The sequence below is a fragment of the Carlito syrichta genome, unplaced genomic scaffold (genome assembly GCF_000164805.1).
Source record: "Carlito syrichta isolate Samal-C Ts95f unplaced genomic scaffold, Tarsius_syrichta-2.0.1 Scaffold311198, whole genome shotgun sequence".
NCBI classification, from domain to species: Eukaryota; Metazoa; Chordata; class Mammalia; order Primates; family Tarsiidae; genus Carlito; species Carlito syrichta.
Window position 1 is genome coordinate 337042 of NW_007255294.1, and position 13573 is coordinate 350614.

Sequence of the window (13573 nt, forward strand, 5' to 3'; positions counted from 1 at the left end):
ACACCACCACTCCCAATGATTAGAATTTTTTTTTTTTTTTTTTTTTTTGTAGAGACAGTATCTTGCTGTGTCCCTCAGGCTGGTCTTGAACTCCTGGTCTCAAGTTGTCCTCCTGTTTTTGCCTCCCAAACTGCTGGGATTACAGGCATGAGCCACTACTCCTGACCAAAATTTTAATAATTCAAATAAAATGTTTTTTAAAATTATGTTCTTTTTAGTAAGTTGAATAAATAGGGAAGTTATTCTTTTGTGTCTGTTTTCCTAAGAAGCCAGAGGGGCCTGCTGAGATAATAGTAAGAAATGGATGACTTGCTACAAGGACCTTAGACCACCCCGTGACTCTTGGAATCCCAGGAGTCACACCAGAGGCTGGATTATTTACCCAAGGCAAAAATTTGATACTCAGACTTTAAGCTTCAGGCACATTTTCCCTGGGAAAAAGTTGTTTCACAGTCTGTTTTGTGTATTGAAGATACCAGCTTCCTTGTAGCTTTGTTAAAGAACTGTATCACTAGGAAGTTCCTTTGGTGGTCTGCTCATTTCAAAGCAACTTTTAAAAAAATTTTTTTTATTTTAAAGATGTGGAGTACAGTTCAGGGTTAGGTATACAAATGGTCATTGTAAAGATAAAGTTTGGGCCTCAGTTTGGTCCCCACTTAACTTGGTTTGAGATCAGGTACCCTTATTGATGAAGTGTGCCCCCTGCCCCCGGCAGTTTCCCACTACTGCTGATCCTTTTCTTGTAGTATGATAATTGTTCAGGGTCTGCTTATGAATGAGAACATGTGGTACTCAGTTCTTTGTTTTTGTGGTAGATCACTGAGTATTATACACTCTAAATCCATCCCAGTTGCTGTGAAGTTCATAATTTTGTCCTTCTTTATGGCTGTGTAATATTCTATCATGTATATGTACCACATTTTAAAAAACTTTTTTAAATGTGGGGTACAATTCAGGATTAGGTATACAGATGGTCATTATGCAGGTACCCTTGTTGATGAGGTATGCCCCCCTGCCGGCAGTTTCCCACTATTGCCAATCCTTTTCTTATAGTATTATGATAATTGTTCAAGGTCCGCTTATGAGTGAGAACATGTAGTACTCAGTTCTTTGTTTCTGTGATAGATCACTCAGTATTATTATTATTATAGACTCTAAGTCCATCCAAGTTGCTGCGAAGTTCGTAATTTTACCTTCTTTATCGTTGCCTAATATTCCAACATGTACATGTACTACATTTTAAAAATCCAGTCCAGTTTTGATGGGCAGCACCGTTGGTTCCATTTTTTTGCTATTGTGAATAGTGCTGCAATAAACATGTGTGCGCAGGTATCCTTTTTATAGAATGATTTGAGTTCCTCAGGGTATATTTCCAGAAGAGGGATTGCTGGATTGTATGGAAGGTCAATTTTTAGATCTTTAAGGAATCACCACACTGTTTTCCACAGAGGTTGTACTAGTTTGCACGCCCACCAACAGTGTAGCAACATTCTTTTTTCCCCACATTCTCTCCAGCATCTGTTGCTTTTTGGTTATTGATGATGGCCATCCTGACTGGAGTTAGGTGGTATCTTAGTGTGGTTTTAATTTGTTTTCCTTTGATGATTAGTGGAGTTGAGCACTTTTTCATGTATCTGTTGGCTGCTTGTATGTCTTCTTTTGAGAAGTGTCTATTCATATCTTTTGCCCACTTTGTAATAGAGTTGTTTTTTTTTGGTTTTTTTGGTTTTTTTTGGCATGTTTGAGCTCCTTGTAGATTCTGGATGTTAGGACTTTGTCAGATATACAGTTGGCAAATATTTTTTCCCATTCTGTGGGCCATATTTTTTTATCCAGTCCACTTTCAGTGGGCAGCACAGTTGGTTCCATGTTTTTGCTATAGTGAATCGTGCTGTAATAAACATGTGTGTGCAGGTATCTTTTTCATAGAGTGATTTAAGTTTCTTCGGGTATATTTCCAGAAGGGGAATTGCTGGGTTATATGGAAGGTTGATTTTTTAAAATGCTTTTTTAAAGAAGTTAAAAAAAAATTTTTTTTGAGTTGGAGTCTCACTCTGTCGCCCAGGCTGAAGTGTAGTGGTATGCTCATGACCACCCTAGCATCGACCTGCTGGGCTTAGGCGATCCTTCTGCCTCAGCCTTCTAGGTAGCCAGAACTACAGGCACGTTCTACCACGCCTGGCTGTTTTTTTTTACTTACTGTAGAGATGAGGTCTTGCCAAGTTGCCCAGGCTGTTCTCGAACCTGTGGGCTTAGGCAATTCCCTCACCTCGGAGTTTTTAAAATTTTGAAGTATTTCAAATCCTTTAAAAATATATAGTACCATTTTTAGTACAAAATTATAGATATTCCTTTTAAAGATAGAGCCATCATGCTCACACCAGTGTGCATGTGGTGGCTAAAGTCTTAAAGCATGGGTAATGCTGAGCCTCAGGAGTCTGATGTAGACTGACTTGTTTGGAGAATAACAGTAGGCCAGTGTGATAGGAGTGTTAACTCCTGTTAATCACAGCCTGTCTTTGACCAGTGTATATTGTGGTTTCCACATTTACTGCTTATGAATACTCATAACCAGATACTAGCCAGCTTTCCGTGTACACCAGAATAGGCTCCTTGCCAACAAGATGGTTAAGACATGGTTCCTGCCTCAGGGGCTCTCATGGCACAAAGCAGAGTATAGAGGCAGCACTAAGGAGGTGGCAGTTCCAGGGTTGGGGAAATTAGAGAAAGCTTGATAGTGATAGACAAATCAAATCTTGAGAAGTGGAAGAGGGCTTGAGGGGATCATTCCAGTTGAGTTTTTAGCATAGACTCAGGGAGACAGAAGAATGCATGGTGTGGCAGGCCTTTGAAAATGTGTGCTCGGCCATTGTTACCCTTATCTGGTACAAAAACAGGACTTACTCAGCCAGGGATTTTGTACTGTAAACCATACCAGACCAAAGGAGTAAAGTGCTTCGTGTCATTGAGTTCCTTTTCATCTAAATATTCCTTTTTTGTGTGTTCTTCATCTTTGCTTTAGGTTGCCCACGAGGAAATTGGAAACATTCTGGCTTTTCTCATTCCTTTTGTAGCCTGCATTTTCCAGGTAGGTGAAACATTGATATTTTGCTGAGCTTATTAAACCTATGACCTAGTTTTGTTCTTTAAACTATTAGCAAATTCTAGATCCTGGTTTTTTGTTCCACCAAGGTCTTGGTTCAAATCATGGACAGTACCAAGCTCTTAGTGGAAGGACTTTATGCTCAGCCTGCCTTCTCATTTAACAGAGGAAGAACTTTGGGCTCAGAAAATAAAACTCCTTGCCTAAGGCCACAGGGCCATTGACAGCAGCAGAATGGAAACCTTCCAACTCAAATCTGCCACTTAGAAATAAAACAAACATTAGAATTTAAACTAGAGGGCTTCGATTATTATTTAGTTTTTTTTTCAAATTTTTATTTTGAGTCTGGGTCTCACTCTGTCACCCAGGCTAGAGTGCAGTGGCACAATCGTGACTCACTGAAAGCTCGACCTCCTGGGCTCAGGCGATCCTTCTGTCACAGCCTCCTGAGTGGCTGGGACTACAGGTGTGCGCCACCACCACACCTGGCTAATTAAAAAAAATTTTTTTCTAGAGATGAAGCCTTATTATGCCTATGCCAGTCTCAAACACCTGGGCTTAAGCAGTCCTCTCTCCTAGGCCTCCCAAAGTGCTGAGATTACAGGTGTGAGCCACTGTGCCCAGCCTTATTTAGTTATTTTCAAATAAACTATATATTGAGGGGTAGCATAAAGAGGAGCTTTTGAGTCCCACATAGGCAGAGTTAATTCTAGTAACAACCTGACTCTCATTCTTTTTTGTCCTTCATGTGGGCTAGGATACATATGTTTTTTTCTCTTTTTTAAAAAATTAAAATTTCTGTTCTCAGGGAACTTCCCCTTTCTTCCACATGCATCCTAGAATAGTTTCTTTTTAAGAATTACTTGTTTCCGGGCTCGGTGGCTCAGCCTGTAAACCCGTGCCTTGGGAGGCTGAGGTGAGTGGATTGCCTGAGCCCACGGGTTTGAGACCTGCCTGGGCAACTTGGTGAGACCTCATCTCTACAACAAATCAAAAAATTAGCCGGGCATGGTAGCACGTGCCTGTAGTTCCAGCTATTTGGAAGGCTGAGGTGGAAGGATTGCCGGAGCCCAGCAGGTCGAGGCTGTGGTGGCCGGGAGCGGCCACTGCACTCCAGTCTGGGCGACAGAATGAGACTCCAACTCAAAAAAAAAAAGGAATTACTTCTTGTAGTCTGGGCACAATGGCTCACGCCTGTAATCTCACAACTTTAGGAGCTGAGGCAAGAGAATTGTCTGAGTCCTGGAGTTCAAGACTGGCCTGGACAACATGGCAAGAACTCTTCTCTACAATAAATAAAAAAATTAGCCAGCTATGGTGGCAAATGCCTGTAGTCCCAGTTACTTGGAACACGGAGGCAGAAGGATCACCTGAGCCTAGCAGGCTGAGGCTGCAGAGGTGTGATCGTACCACTGCACTCCAGCCTGGGCAACAGAGTGAGACTCTGACTTAAAAAAAAAAAAAAATTACCTGATTGTGCAAAAGGAAATTTTCAATCCAGGATTGAAAATGCACTCATTTTTTTTTTTTTTTAGAAAAACACAAGTCACCAAAATCTTGGGCATAGCCAGTGGCAGTTTTCTATAGCTGGATTTCTGGCCTGCAAGGATTGGATTGGATAGTTCCACCTCATTCCTTCAACAGTGTTCCTACTTGGATAGCTCCTTTAGTGGGGGACTTGCTCTCGCCCTCTATAACTTGAGCTTTTGCTGAATTGCTCCCTGTTCTGAAAATGTGCCTTTAAAAAAAAAAAAAATTGAACGAAAATGGTGTTTCCACTTCTTGCAGAACAAGAATAGCCTCTTTTCTGTGTGATAGTCCTACACAAAATGCCAGTTACTCTCCCTGTTGTGAGACCTCTCCCTGACTCACAGATGCTTTTGAAGACATGAGAAGGAGGGTACCCAAGGGAACAGTGTTACTCCATGTAATTCAGGAGAAACCAAAATAATAAAAGCACGACTTTCTCTCACCAACATGCTTGCCTGACATGACTCCCTGAAGGAAAACTTCACTACGAGGCCAATCTTGTAAGGTTCTCCTGGTCTGGGTGACTTGCCTCTCACCTGCATCTCTTTTTCCTATAGCCCACCGCCTAGGCATTTCTGTCTCGGTTTCTTTTCCTTTTTTTTTAGATGAGAAAAGAAAGTTTATTTAGAAAGTAGATCAGAGTAAAAGGATGGATTCACCTCTCCAAGATTGGAGAGGGGGGCCAGATGCTTAAGAAATGTTGGGCCATGAATGCTTCTTTCTCTGTTTCTTAAACTTGTTTCAAACATGCCATGTGCTGATTCCTCTTGTGACATCTATGTCACTTTCCTTCTTTCTTCCAAATCCTCGCTTTGATCCAGTGATTAGCAGCAGCCTAACCAGAGGGTCCAAGCGTCATTATAATGAATTCAATTTAAAAAGCTTATATAAGGGAAATGATGCTGTTCATGGCAGCTATGGGAGGTGAGTTTGCATCATCAGATCTTGTGGCCGTTTGGTGATCTCTGATTGGACTTCCTGTTGTGGTCTCATTTTAGTGTTATTTGTACCTGTTCTACAGTCCAGCCAGGACTATGAAGGTGGTGCTGATGCTGCTCTTCATCTGCCTGGGCAACATGTACCTGCATGGGCTGAGGAACCTCTGGCAAATCCTTTTCCACATAGGAGTGGCTTTTCTGTCTTCATATCAGATACTGACAAGGCAGCTTCAGGAGAAGCAGTCTGACTGTGGAGTGTGAGGAGACACCATGTGATGAATGGGTTTTTAAATTTTCTTTTGAGGATTAATCTGTGTTTCCCTTTCTGCTTCTCGACTTCACCTCAAGTTTTCATTCTTGAAGTTCCTTTCAACCAAACTGGACTGAAAAATCGAGAATTGGGGATTTTTTTATGGTTGCAGTAGAAGTCATGAGGTCGCTTGATCCCCATCTATGGTCTTTGCTGAACATTACTGCAGTATCTCCAGTTGAGCACGTTTACTTAGGATAGCAGGACCTGGGGGATCACTTGGGAAGAACTTTATTGGAATAGTGAAACAGAAATATTTGGGGCTTTGAAGTTGAATGATGCAATAAACCACTAGATTCAGTAACACCAGTTTTAGTAATTGGCAGATGTCTTCAAGGAATCGTTTTAAAATCCAAATCAGCTTCTCAGTTTAAATATTATTTGGTTAGTATTTTTTTAGAGGGTCAGTACAGGGTGAATTAAAATCTTTTAAAATATGGTTCACAAATATAAGCTAGATCAGTTTTGTTTACATTTTTTTATATCTTAGGTTTGATATACCTTTGGAATATTTAAATATAGTTTGGATAGAAATTGAACTTCATTTAGGGTGAGGGCAAACTTAGGCTGAAAAATGGTTAAGAAATATGAGTTGACTGGGCTCGGTGGCTCAGCCTGTAATCCCAGCACTTTGGGAGGCCAGGCGAGTGGAGAGTGAATTACCTGAGCCTGCGGGTTCGAGACCAGTGTGGGAAACTTGGCGAGATCCCATCTCTACAATAAAAAAAAAAAATTGACCAGATGTGGTAGCGCACGCCTGTAGTTCTGACTACTTGGAAGGCTGAGGCAGAAGGATCGCTGGAGCCCAGCAGGTTGATGCTGGGGTGGCCGTGAGAGTGCCACTGCACTCCAGCCGGGGCAACAGAGTGAGACTCCAACTCAAAAAACAAAAAAACAACAAAAAACCAAACAAAAAAAAGAAGTCTGAGTTTATTTAATTTATATATAACCTTCTATGGTGATGGGACTCTGTGGGTACAAAAATGTTTTATATTTATTTGGAGGGTATAACTGAATATTTTAAAAATTAATTGAGTTATCAGCATGAACAGAAATGAGAATTTCAGGATTTCTTACAATTCCTTACAATTGGCCACAGGATTCCTTACAGTTCCTTACAGTTGACCACAACCTGGTGTGGGTGAATGACATGAATTCAGTGGTACCTTATAGACTCATTTGGGAGAGGCTGCTGTCATCAGCCTTTTCAGTACAGCTGAGTGCCTGTCATTTTCATGACACTGACTACTTTACCCTGTGTACCAGTTCCCAGAGGACCTCCCTAGTTAATTACTCCTCTACACATTTCCCAGTAATCTTAATTAGCTTGAGGGCCTCATTTTTTAGAAACAAGAGTTAAGTAGATGTTAACTTTTTTTTTTTTTTTGAGTTAGAGTCTCACTCTGTCACCCATGTTGAAGTGCAGTGACACACTCACGGCTACTGCAGCCTCGACCTGCTGGGCTCAGGCGATCCTTCTGCCTTAGCCTTCTAAGTAGCTGGAACTACGGGCACATGCCACCATGCCCGGCTAATTTTCTGATTTTGTTGTAGAGACAAGATCTTGCCAAGTTGCCCAGGCTGGTCTTAAACCCCTATGCTCAGGCAGTCCTCTCTCCTAAGTCTCTTAAAGTGCTGAGATTACAGGTGTGAGCCACCATGTCCAGCTGGATGTTAGCTTTTTGAAGCCTTGGAAAGATAAAATTAACATGTGCTCTGGAAAGTTACTTTTTTTCATTGTCAAAAAAAATCAATCATAGTTTTCCAAAATATAGTTCTGAATTAAATCCCTTAGGCCTCCAGAAAGTTCAACCTGGCTTGTCTAGTACCACTCAGGAGACCATCTTTGGAATGTTCTTGGTAGAAGCTGGAATCTGAATAACTCAATCACAATTGCATGGAATACTCTGAGTTGAATTATGTGGTCTTGATTAACTGAAAAAATCCTGATAGTTTTAAAAAGTGGAAAACCATTGCAAGAGTAACTGAGTAGGTGGGGAAAGCAAGAATGTAGTTTTAGATAATTCATTTGTATTTGGTTATTGTTGGTTTTGTATTGTTCTTGAGCTACCTTGGTATCATTTTAAGAAAAACGAGTTTATATGATTGGTAACTATGTTGGGAAAATGTTGCCACAGTAACTTTATTTTCTTATAATAGAATTTTTTTTATTTTTAACCAAATAAAATATCTGGATATAAAAATTATATTAGCAACATTCTCAGATGTAGACTCCACAGTTGTCTGTCCACTGAAACCTCTGTTTCACATCTGATACTTTTCTACATACCCAGCAAGTGAATTTTCAGTCTTTTTGGGAGACAGTTTTGAAGAGATGGTAAAATAAAATGGGAAGCCAAGGAAGGGAGAAAAATTCTTTTAAATTAGAAGCCCTCAAAAGCTTTCAAGCTAATAAGAACAACCTAAAAATGTATTGTTTTCTTTTTAAGCCTGTGTGGTATTGATATACTGGGTATCCCTGAACCCCATATACTTTGGGGATCTGAGCCTGTGATCCACATTCAGCAAGTAGTAAAGAAACAGTCCTTGAACATGAGCCATTTCCTGCACTGAGGCACTAGTGGAGATGTGGTTCACACTTGATTGAATGTGGTCTTAGTCAATTAATATCTACATGGGGTCTGAGATTTACTTTTGCATCCAAAAAGAAAAGGATGTCCTAGGAAAACAGTAAATGTAATGACCAATAAGACATTGCTTAATTGAAATCAGCTAAAAGATGTCTCAGCTCACTGGAGGAAGAGACTGATGACAGGAAAGAAGTTCTAGTGATTTCATCTAAGAGAAATCCCAGGATTGGGTTGCCTTGGTTCAGGGCTGGAGGTTTGTAGCCCAGTGTGTAATCCTTGATGCCAGAAAACTGGTTCCACATCCCAGGAGTTATCCTCCCTTCACCATGGACTCATTTGTTGTTCCAGACCCTCTGTTTCCCAGTGGTTAAATGCTGCCTGCCCAGCTCACTTCACGGGGCTAGATGTGGGAATAGATGAAATAATATTGAAAACAAAACTTTTTTTTAAATTAAAATGATGTTCCACTCCGGAATGTAATCACCAAGATGGATTAAATATGAGCACAACCTTCCCAAGGGCAAAGGGGGAGTAGGCAGGAGATCAGAAGGCAATTCCTTGCAGGAGAAACCCAAGCTTTCCCACACTGCCCCTACTGAGACTGCTGTTTGAGTACTTGATACTAACTCTATTTTTATGTATTCTTATGGAATGAATATGCAATTGAGAGGAATGTAGCAAAATAAGGAAACATGTCTCAAACTTAAAAAAAACTTAAAAATTCCCTGACTGGGAAACACCCCCAGGCTGCAGTGGTGAGAGCACTGAAGCCTAACCACTAGACCACCAGGGATGAAAACAAAACTTTAAAGATGCCTTCTGGTATCAGATGCTGCAAGATCTTGGGCATCAGTGTGTTAAGTACCACTTACGCATCAAGACAGGAGTGTATAGCTCTGTGCTCTTGCTCAGGGTTTTCCAACCAAGGAGTCAGAGCCTAAAAGGTTTCCCTTCCCTGAGTGTCTTAATGACAGTGTCCTAGGTTAGCCTTATCGTGATGAGACTGTACCTGGCTCTCTTCTTCCTGGGTGGAGACAGCTGGGGGCACATTTGGGGTGGCATTCCTTCTCAGTACTAGAGACCCCACTGCTTGCAGCAGGAGGAATGTGACCTTAGGCTCCTGATTTTGCTTCTCAGGCTTGCACCCTGTTTTCTGTGAACCATGTTGAAATGCATTGTGAACCAAGGCCCAACAATTTTAAATTCTTTAAGGGATGGAGAAACGGGTGTCAGAATGAGTGCTAAATTTAAACATTAAACATTTTGATCAGCCTCACCTTGAGCCCCTTTGTTCTATGCTCTTTCTCTGACTCTCCTGCCTCTTTCCACCTCTTCCCTACACACTCCAGTTCTGGGACAGAGACTGAAACAGGAGGCTGGAGGGATGGGAAGGCCACCTTTAATTGTAATTGATAGAGCAGATAGAGGAGCTTCAGAGTGGGAGCAGATTGCATTGAGGCTCAGCCCTCCCAACCATGCCTGGTAATCAGGTCTTGGTGAGAAGGGCACTTTGGTGGTCAGCACTGCTCAGAGCCAGCAGCAGGGCCAGCAGTAGGGCCAACTGTTTGGGGCACAGGAAGCCGGGGATTGGTAGGGAGCAGAACTGGGAGTTTCTGTCTCTGCTGGAAGGCAGCAGCTGCCCCTTGGCATATGGGGCCTGTGTGCTGCACCTTCATCCAGGCTGCCGTTTCCTGTTCCTTGTAGGAGTCGGCTGTCATTGCAGGACATTGCCGTACCACCCCCCCTGCCCCGAACTTGCTGCTTGCTTGCAGAGTGCAGCACAAGTGAGGATGGCAGGGATGGAAGTATTTATGTGCCTGGCAAACCTGTGTTCAGACATTGCTCACATTCCAAATGTTTTTACACAGAATCTCTCACAGGTCTGAGGAAGCTCTGCCTGTGCACTGTGAGTGTAATAATGGTGAGAAAAGAGTAGATAGATGTGCCGAGGAATGAGGTAAGGGAAGGAGTGCACTAGTCAGCTGACTAGATGGCTTAAAGATTGGCACAGCTCTTCCACTCTGCCACATGTCACAGTCAAGTCACTGCCCATCCGACCTCAAATTTCCTCACCTGGCAAGTGGTGATCACATCAATCTGCTCTCCTGCTGTGCTGTTATATAGGTCAGAAGTGGTATTGAAGGGGAATACTAGGTGCATCCATTGTTTGTGTGTGGGAAGAGAAAGGTTTTTTAAAATTTAGAGACAGAATCTTGCTCTATTGCCCAGGCTGTGGTGAAGTGGTGCAGTCATCTCAAATTCCTGGGCTCAAGTGATCCTCCTGCCTCAATCTCCCAAGTAGCTAGCACTACAGATGTGTGCCACCATGTCCAGCTAATTTTTAATTTTTTTTTTTGTAAAGACAGGATCTCACTATGTTACTCAGGCTGGTCTCAAACTCCTGGTCTCAAGTGATCCTCCTGCCTCAGCCTCCCAAAGGATTACAGGTGTGAGCCATTGTGCCCAGCCGAGAGGAGAAAGGCTTTGTGTTTATTTAGCACACACAACTTCTTCATGATTCTGGCACAGCCCAGCCAGGTCATCTGGCCTTTTAAAAAAAGGCATATTTAAAAGTCATTCTTTCGCTCCATAAAGTTAGCAGCTCTTGCCCCTCCCTCCCTCCAGATCTGCCTCCCACTTCCCAGGCATCGAGCTCATGGTTCCGTGGGTAGCTGGTGTATGCCAGGATCCAAGGAGGCTGATTCTGCTGATTGGACCAAACTTCAAGGTCCATTCCTGGCCCAAATGAGGAGAGCTTTGTTCTCTCATCTGGGAGCAGTGATGTCAAACGTCTGTTGCTGCGGAAACCTCATCAGCAGAGAACCTGTGCGAAAGGGCTTGTCAGTAAAATCTGGGAATGGCTGGGTATGGAAACATCTGCCCATGTGTACCGATGGCAGAGCTGTTGCCCACAAGCACCTTTTATTTAGGGTACAATTAATAAACCCATTCCGTTCCTCCAAACTGTGCTCAGTACATATGATCTTCTTTAACTCCTGCATTTATGTGATTCTGGGGTTGCTTCAGAAGTATTAATTAATTACTCATATGGCTCGACCTCCAGGCTTCTATTTTGTTTAATGGACTTTTCTATTAAGAGCATAAAATATTGAGGCTGATTTCACCAGGGCAAAACTATTTACATCACATATTCATATATATATACATATATATATATGTTCATTTTGAATATTTGCTGTCCATGTTACACAAGCTTCTTACTTTTTTCATGTAGCAACAAAGAACTATTTTGAGTAAATGATGGGTACTTTTTAACAGACTTTTACATAGTAGCATACTAAAACATAAAACCTAAACTTGTCTAAATGTATGTAAAGAATATTGTATAGCCATTTGTATCCTATGTCTGTCAGTTAAGTGAGGAGGCTTCAGAAGTGGGAAGAGAATAAAATCAAGGTGTTTATTAATGTGTGTATTTGCACTTGTGTGAACAATTCTGAGTTACAGCTTCCTTTTTCTAGAAGGTAATGGGGGTGGGGGGGTTGTTGAGAAAAGTGAAATTCCAGTCCTCTTGTCCAGTGAAGTCTAGACAAGTGCAAGGGCTCAAATAGTCTTTAGAACTAATCTCCCCCAAAATAGCAGCCACAGCACGGTCCTGGGGGTTGGGAGACCTGCCCTTCTTGCAGGCTCTGTCCCTGCCCTCTGTGGGCCCCTGGGCAGGCACGTTCTCGGATCTGGGATTTGGGGTCCTATTTACTGCGGGGGTGGTGAAGTGTTCCGCCCCATCACAGAATGACCACCAGGAGGCGCGGCTGCAGACCACATCATCAGGTTCCCAGCCCAGGGACTGTGCCCTTTTGCAGAGGCCTTTCCTGTGGCAGCTGATAAAATTCCCAGAAAGGAAGCAAATGCACTATTCTCTCCTGACCATCCTCTAACCACGTTGGGGAATTCATGCTTCAGGTGTTTCTGTACCACCTGTCCTGAGTCAGAATCTTTTGGAGGAAGGCTACAACTTGCAAAATAAACACCCGAGTTATTGGGCGCTGGGCTTTGGGAGTTGACAGAGACTTCAGATATCTTTTGGTTCTACCCTCTAGTTGCTCAGGTGGGGAAGCTAAGGCCTGTCCTGGGAGACAGTGACAGTAACTCCCAGAGCTTGGCCGCCTGGGCTAGGAACAAGGGACTCATCACTTGGCAGCATTCACGAAGAATAAAGGGGAATCTTGGCCCACGGAGATGCCTTTTCTGTGCAAGGTGGGCTGGGTGAGAAGTTCAGGCTGATAAGTTGCCTTTTTTCTCAGGCCCCACCCCTTGAAGGGGGCCAGGGAGCAGAAGTGCTGCCTGGTGGCTACCAAGCAGCTAAGGGCAGTGCCCGGGGGGGAGAAGCACTGAAAGGAGGGGCCTGCTTGGCTTTGCCGAGGCAGCGCTAACATGTCGCTGGATCAAATGTAGAAGGCAAAATCTATAGAGTTCACTGAAGAACATGAAGAATATCTTTGTGGCATGTAGTGGAGGCACTTCTTAAAAAATGTCACAGGCACAACCATTGAGGAAAACGAATTTGATTATAGACAAATTAGAGTGTTATGGGCAAAGTTAAAAGGAAGAGAGGTATTTACAATGCCTGAAACCAAGAAGGGATTAATACAGAAGCAAGAGAGAGCAATTCCAATAGAAAAAGAGATAATTTACAGAAGAGGATACCCAAAAAGCTAATAAGCACACCTGTAATCCCAGCACTTTGGGAGACTGAGGTGGATGATTGCTTGAGCCCAGGGATTTAAGACTAGCCTAGGCAATGTAGCCAGAACTCATCTCTGCCAAAAAAATTCAGCTATGTGTGGTGGTACATGCCTGTAGTCCCAGCTATTTGGGAGGCTGAGGCAGGAGGATCACTTGAGCCTGGGAGTTTGAGGCTGCAGTGAGCCATGATTGTGCCATTGTACTCCAGCCTGGCTGACAGAGTAAGACCCCAACTCAAAAAATAAAAACATTTGAAATACATGTGAAAACAACAATAAGATACTGGCTTTTGTCTATTAGTTTATTTGGCAAAATTTGCAAAACTGGACAGCACTAAGCGCTTGGGGGAGTGTGGAGCTAGAGGACCTCAGTGCTGCTGCTGGTGAGTAGTCAG

The 13573-nt window shown here is 42.7% G+C and overlaps 1 protein-coding gene across 3 annotated transcripts in view; it reads left to right on the forward strand.

The window, feature by feature from the left end:
- SEC22C (SEC22 homolog C, vesicle trafficking protein) overlaps positions 1-11914 on the forward strand; it is a 51177-nt gene extending 39263 nt beyond the window's left edge. For 2 of the 3 annotated variants that reach the window (XM_021717825.1, XM_008068547.2), the window contains 2 exons: positions 3023-3088; positions 5632-6187. In XM_021717825.1, the coding sequence (XP_021573500.1) occupies positions 3023-3088; positions 5632-5832 (267 nt within the window). In that variant the 3' untranslated portion in view covers positions 5833-6187. Of the gene's footprint in view, positions 1-3022; positions 3089-5631; positions 6188-11158 lie in introns of those variants that run through there. The other variant, XM_021717826.1, reaches the window with a different exon arrangement.
- Positions 11915-13573: the final 1659 nt, after the last annotated feature.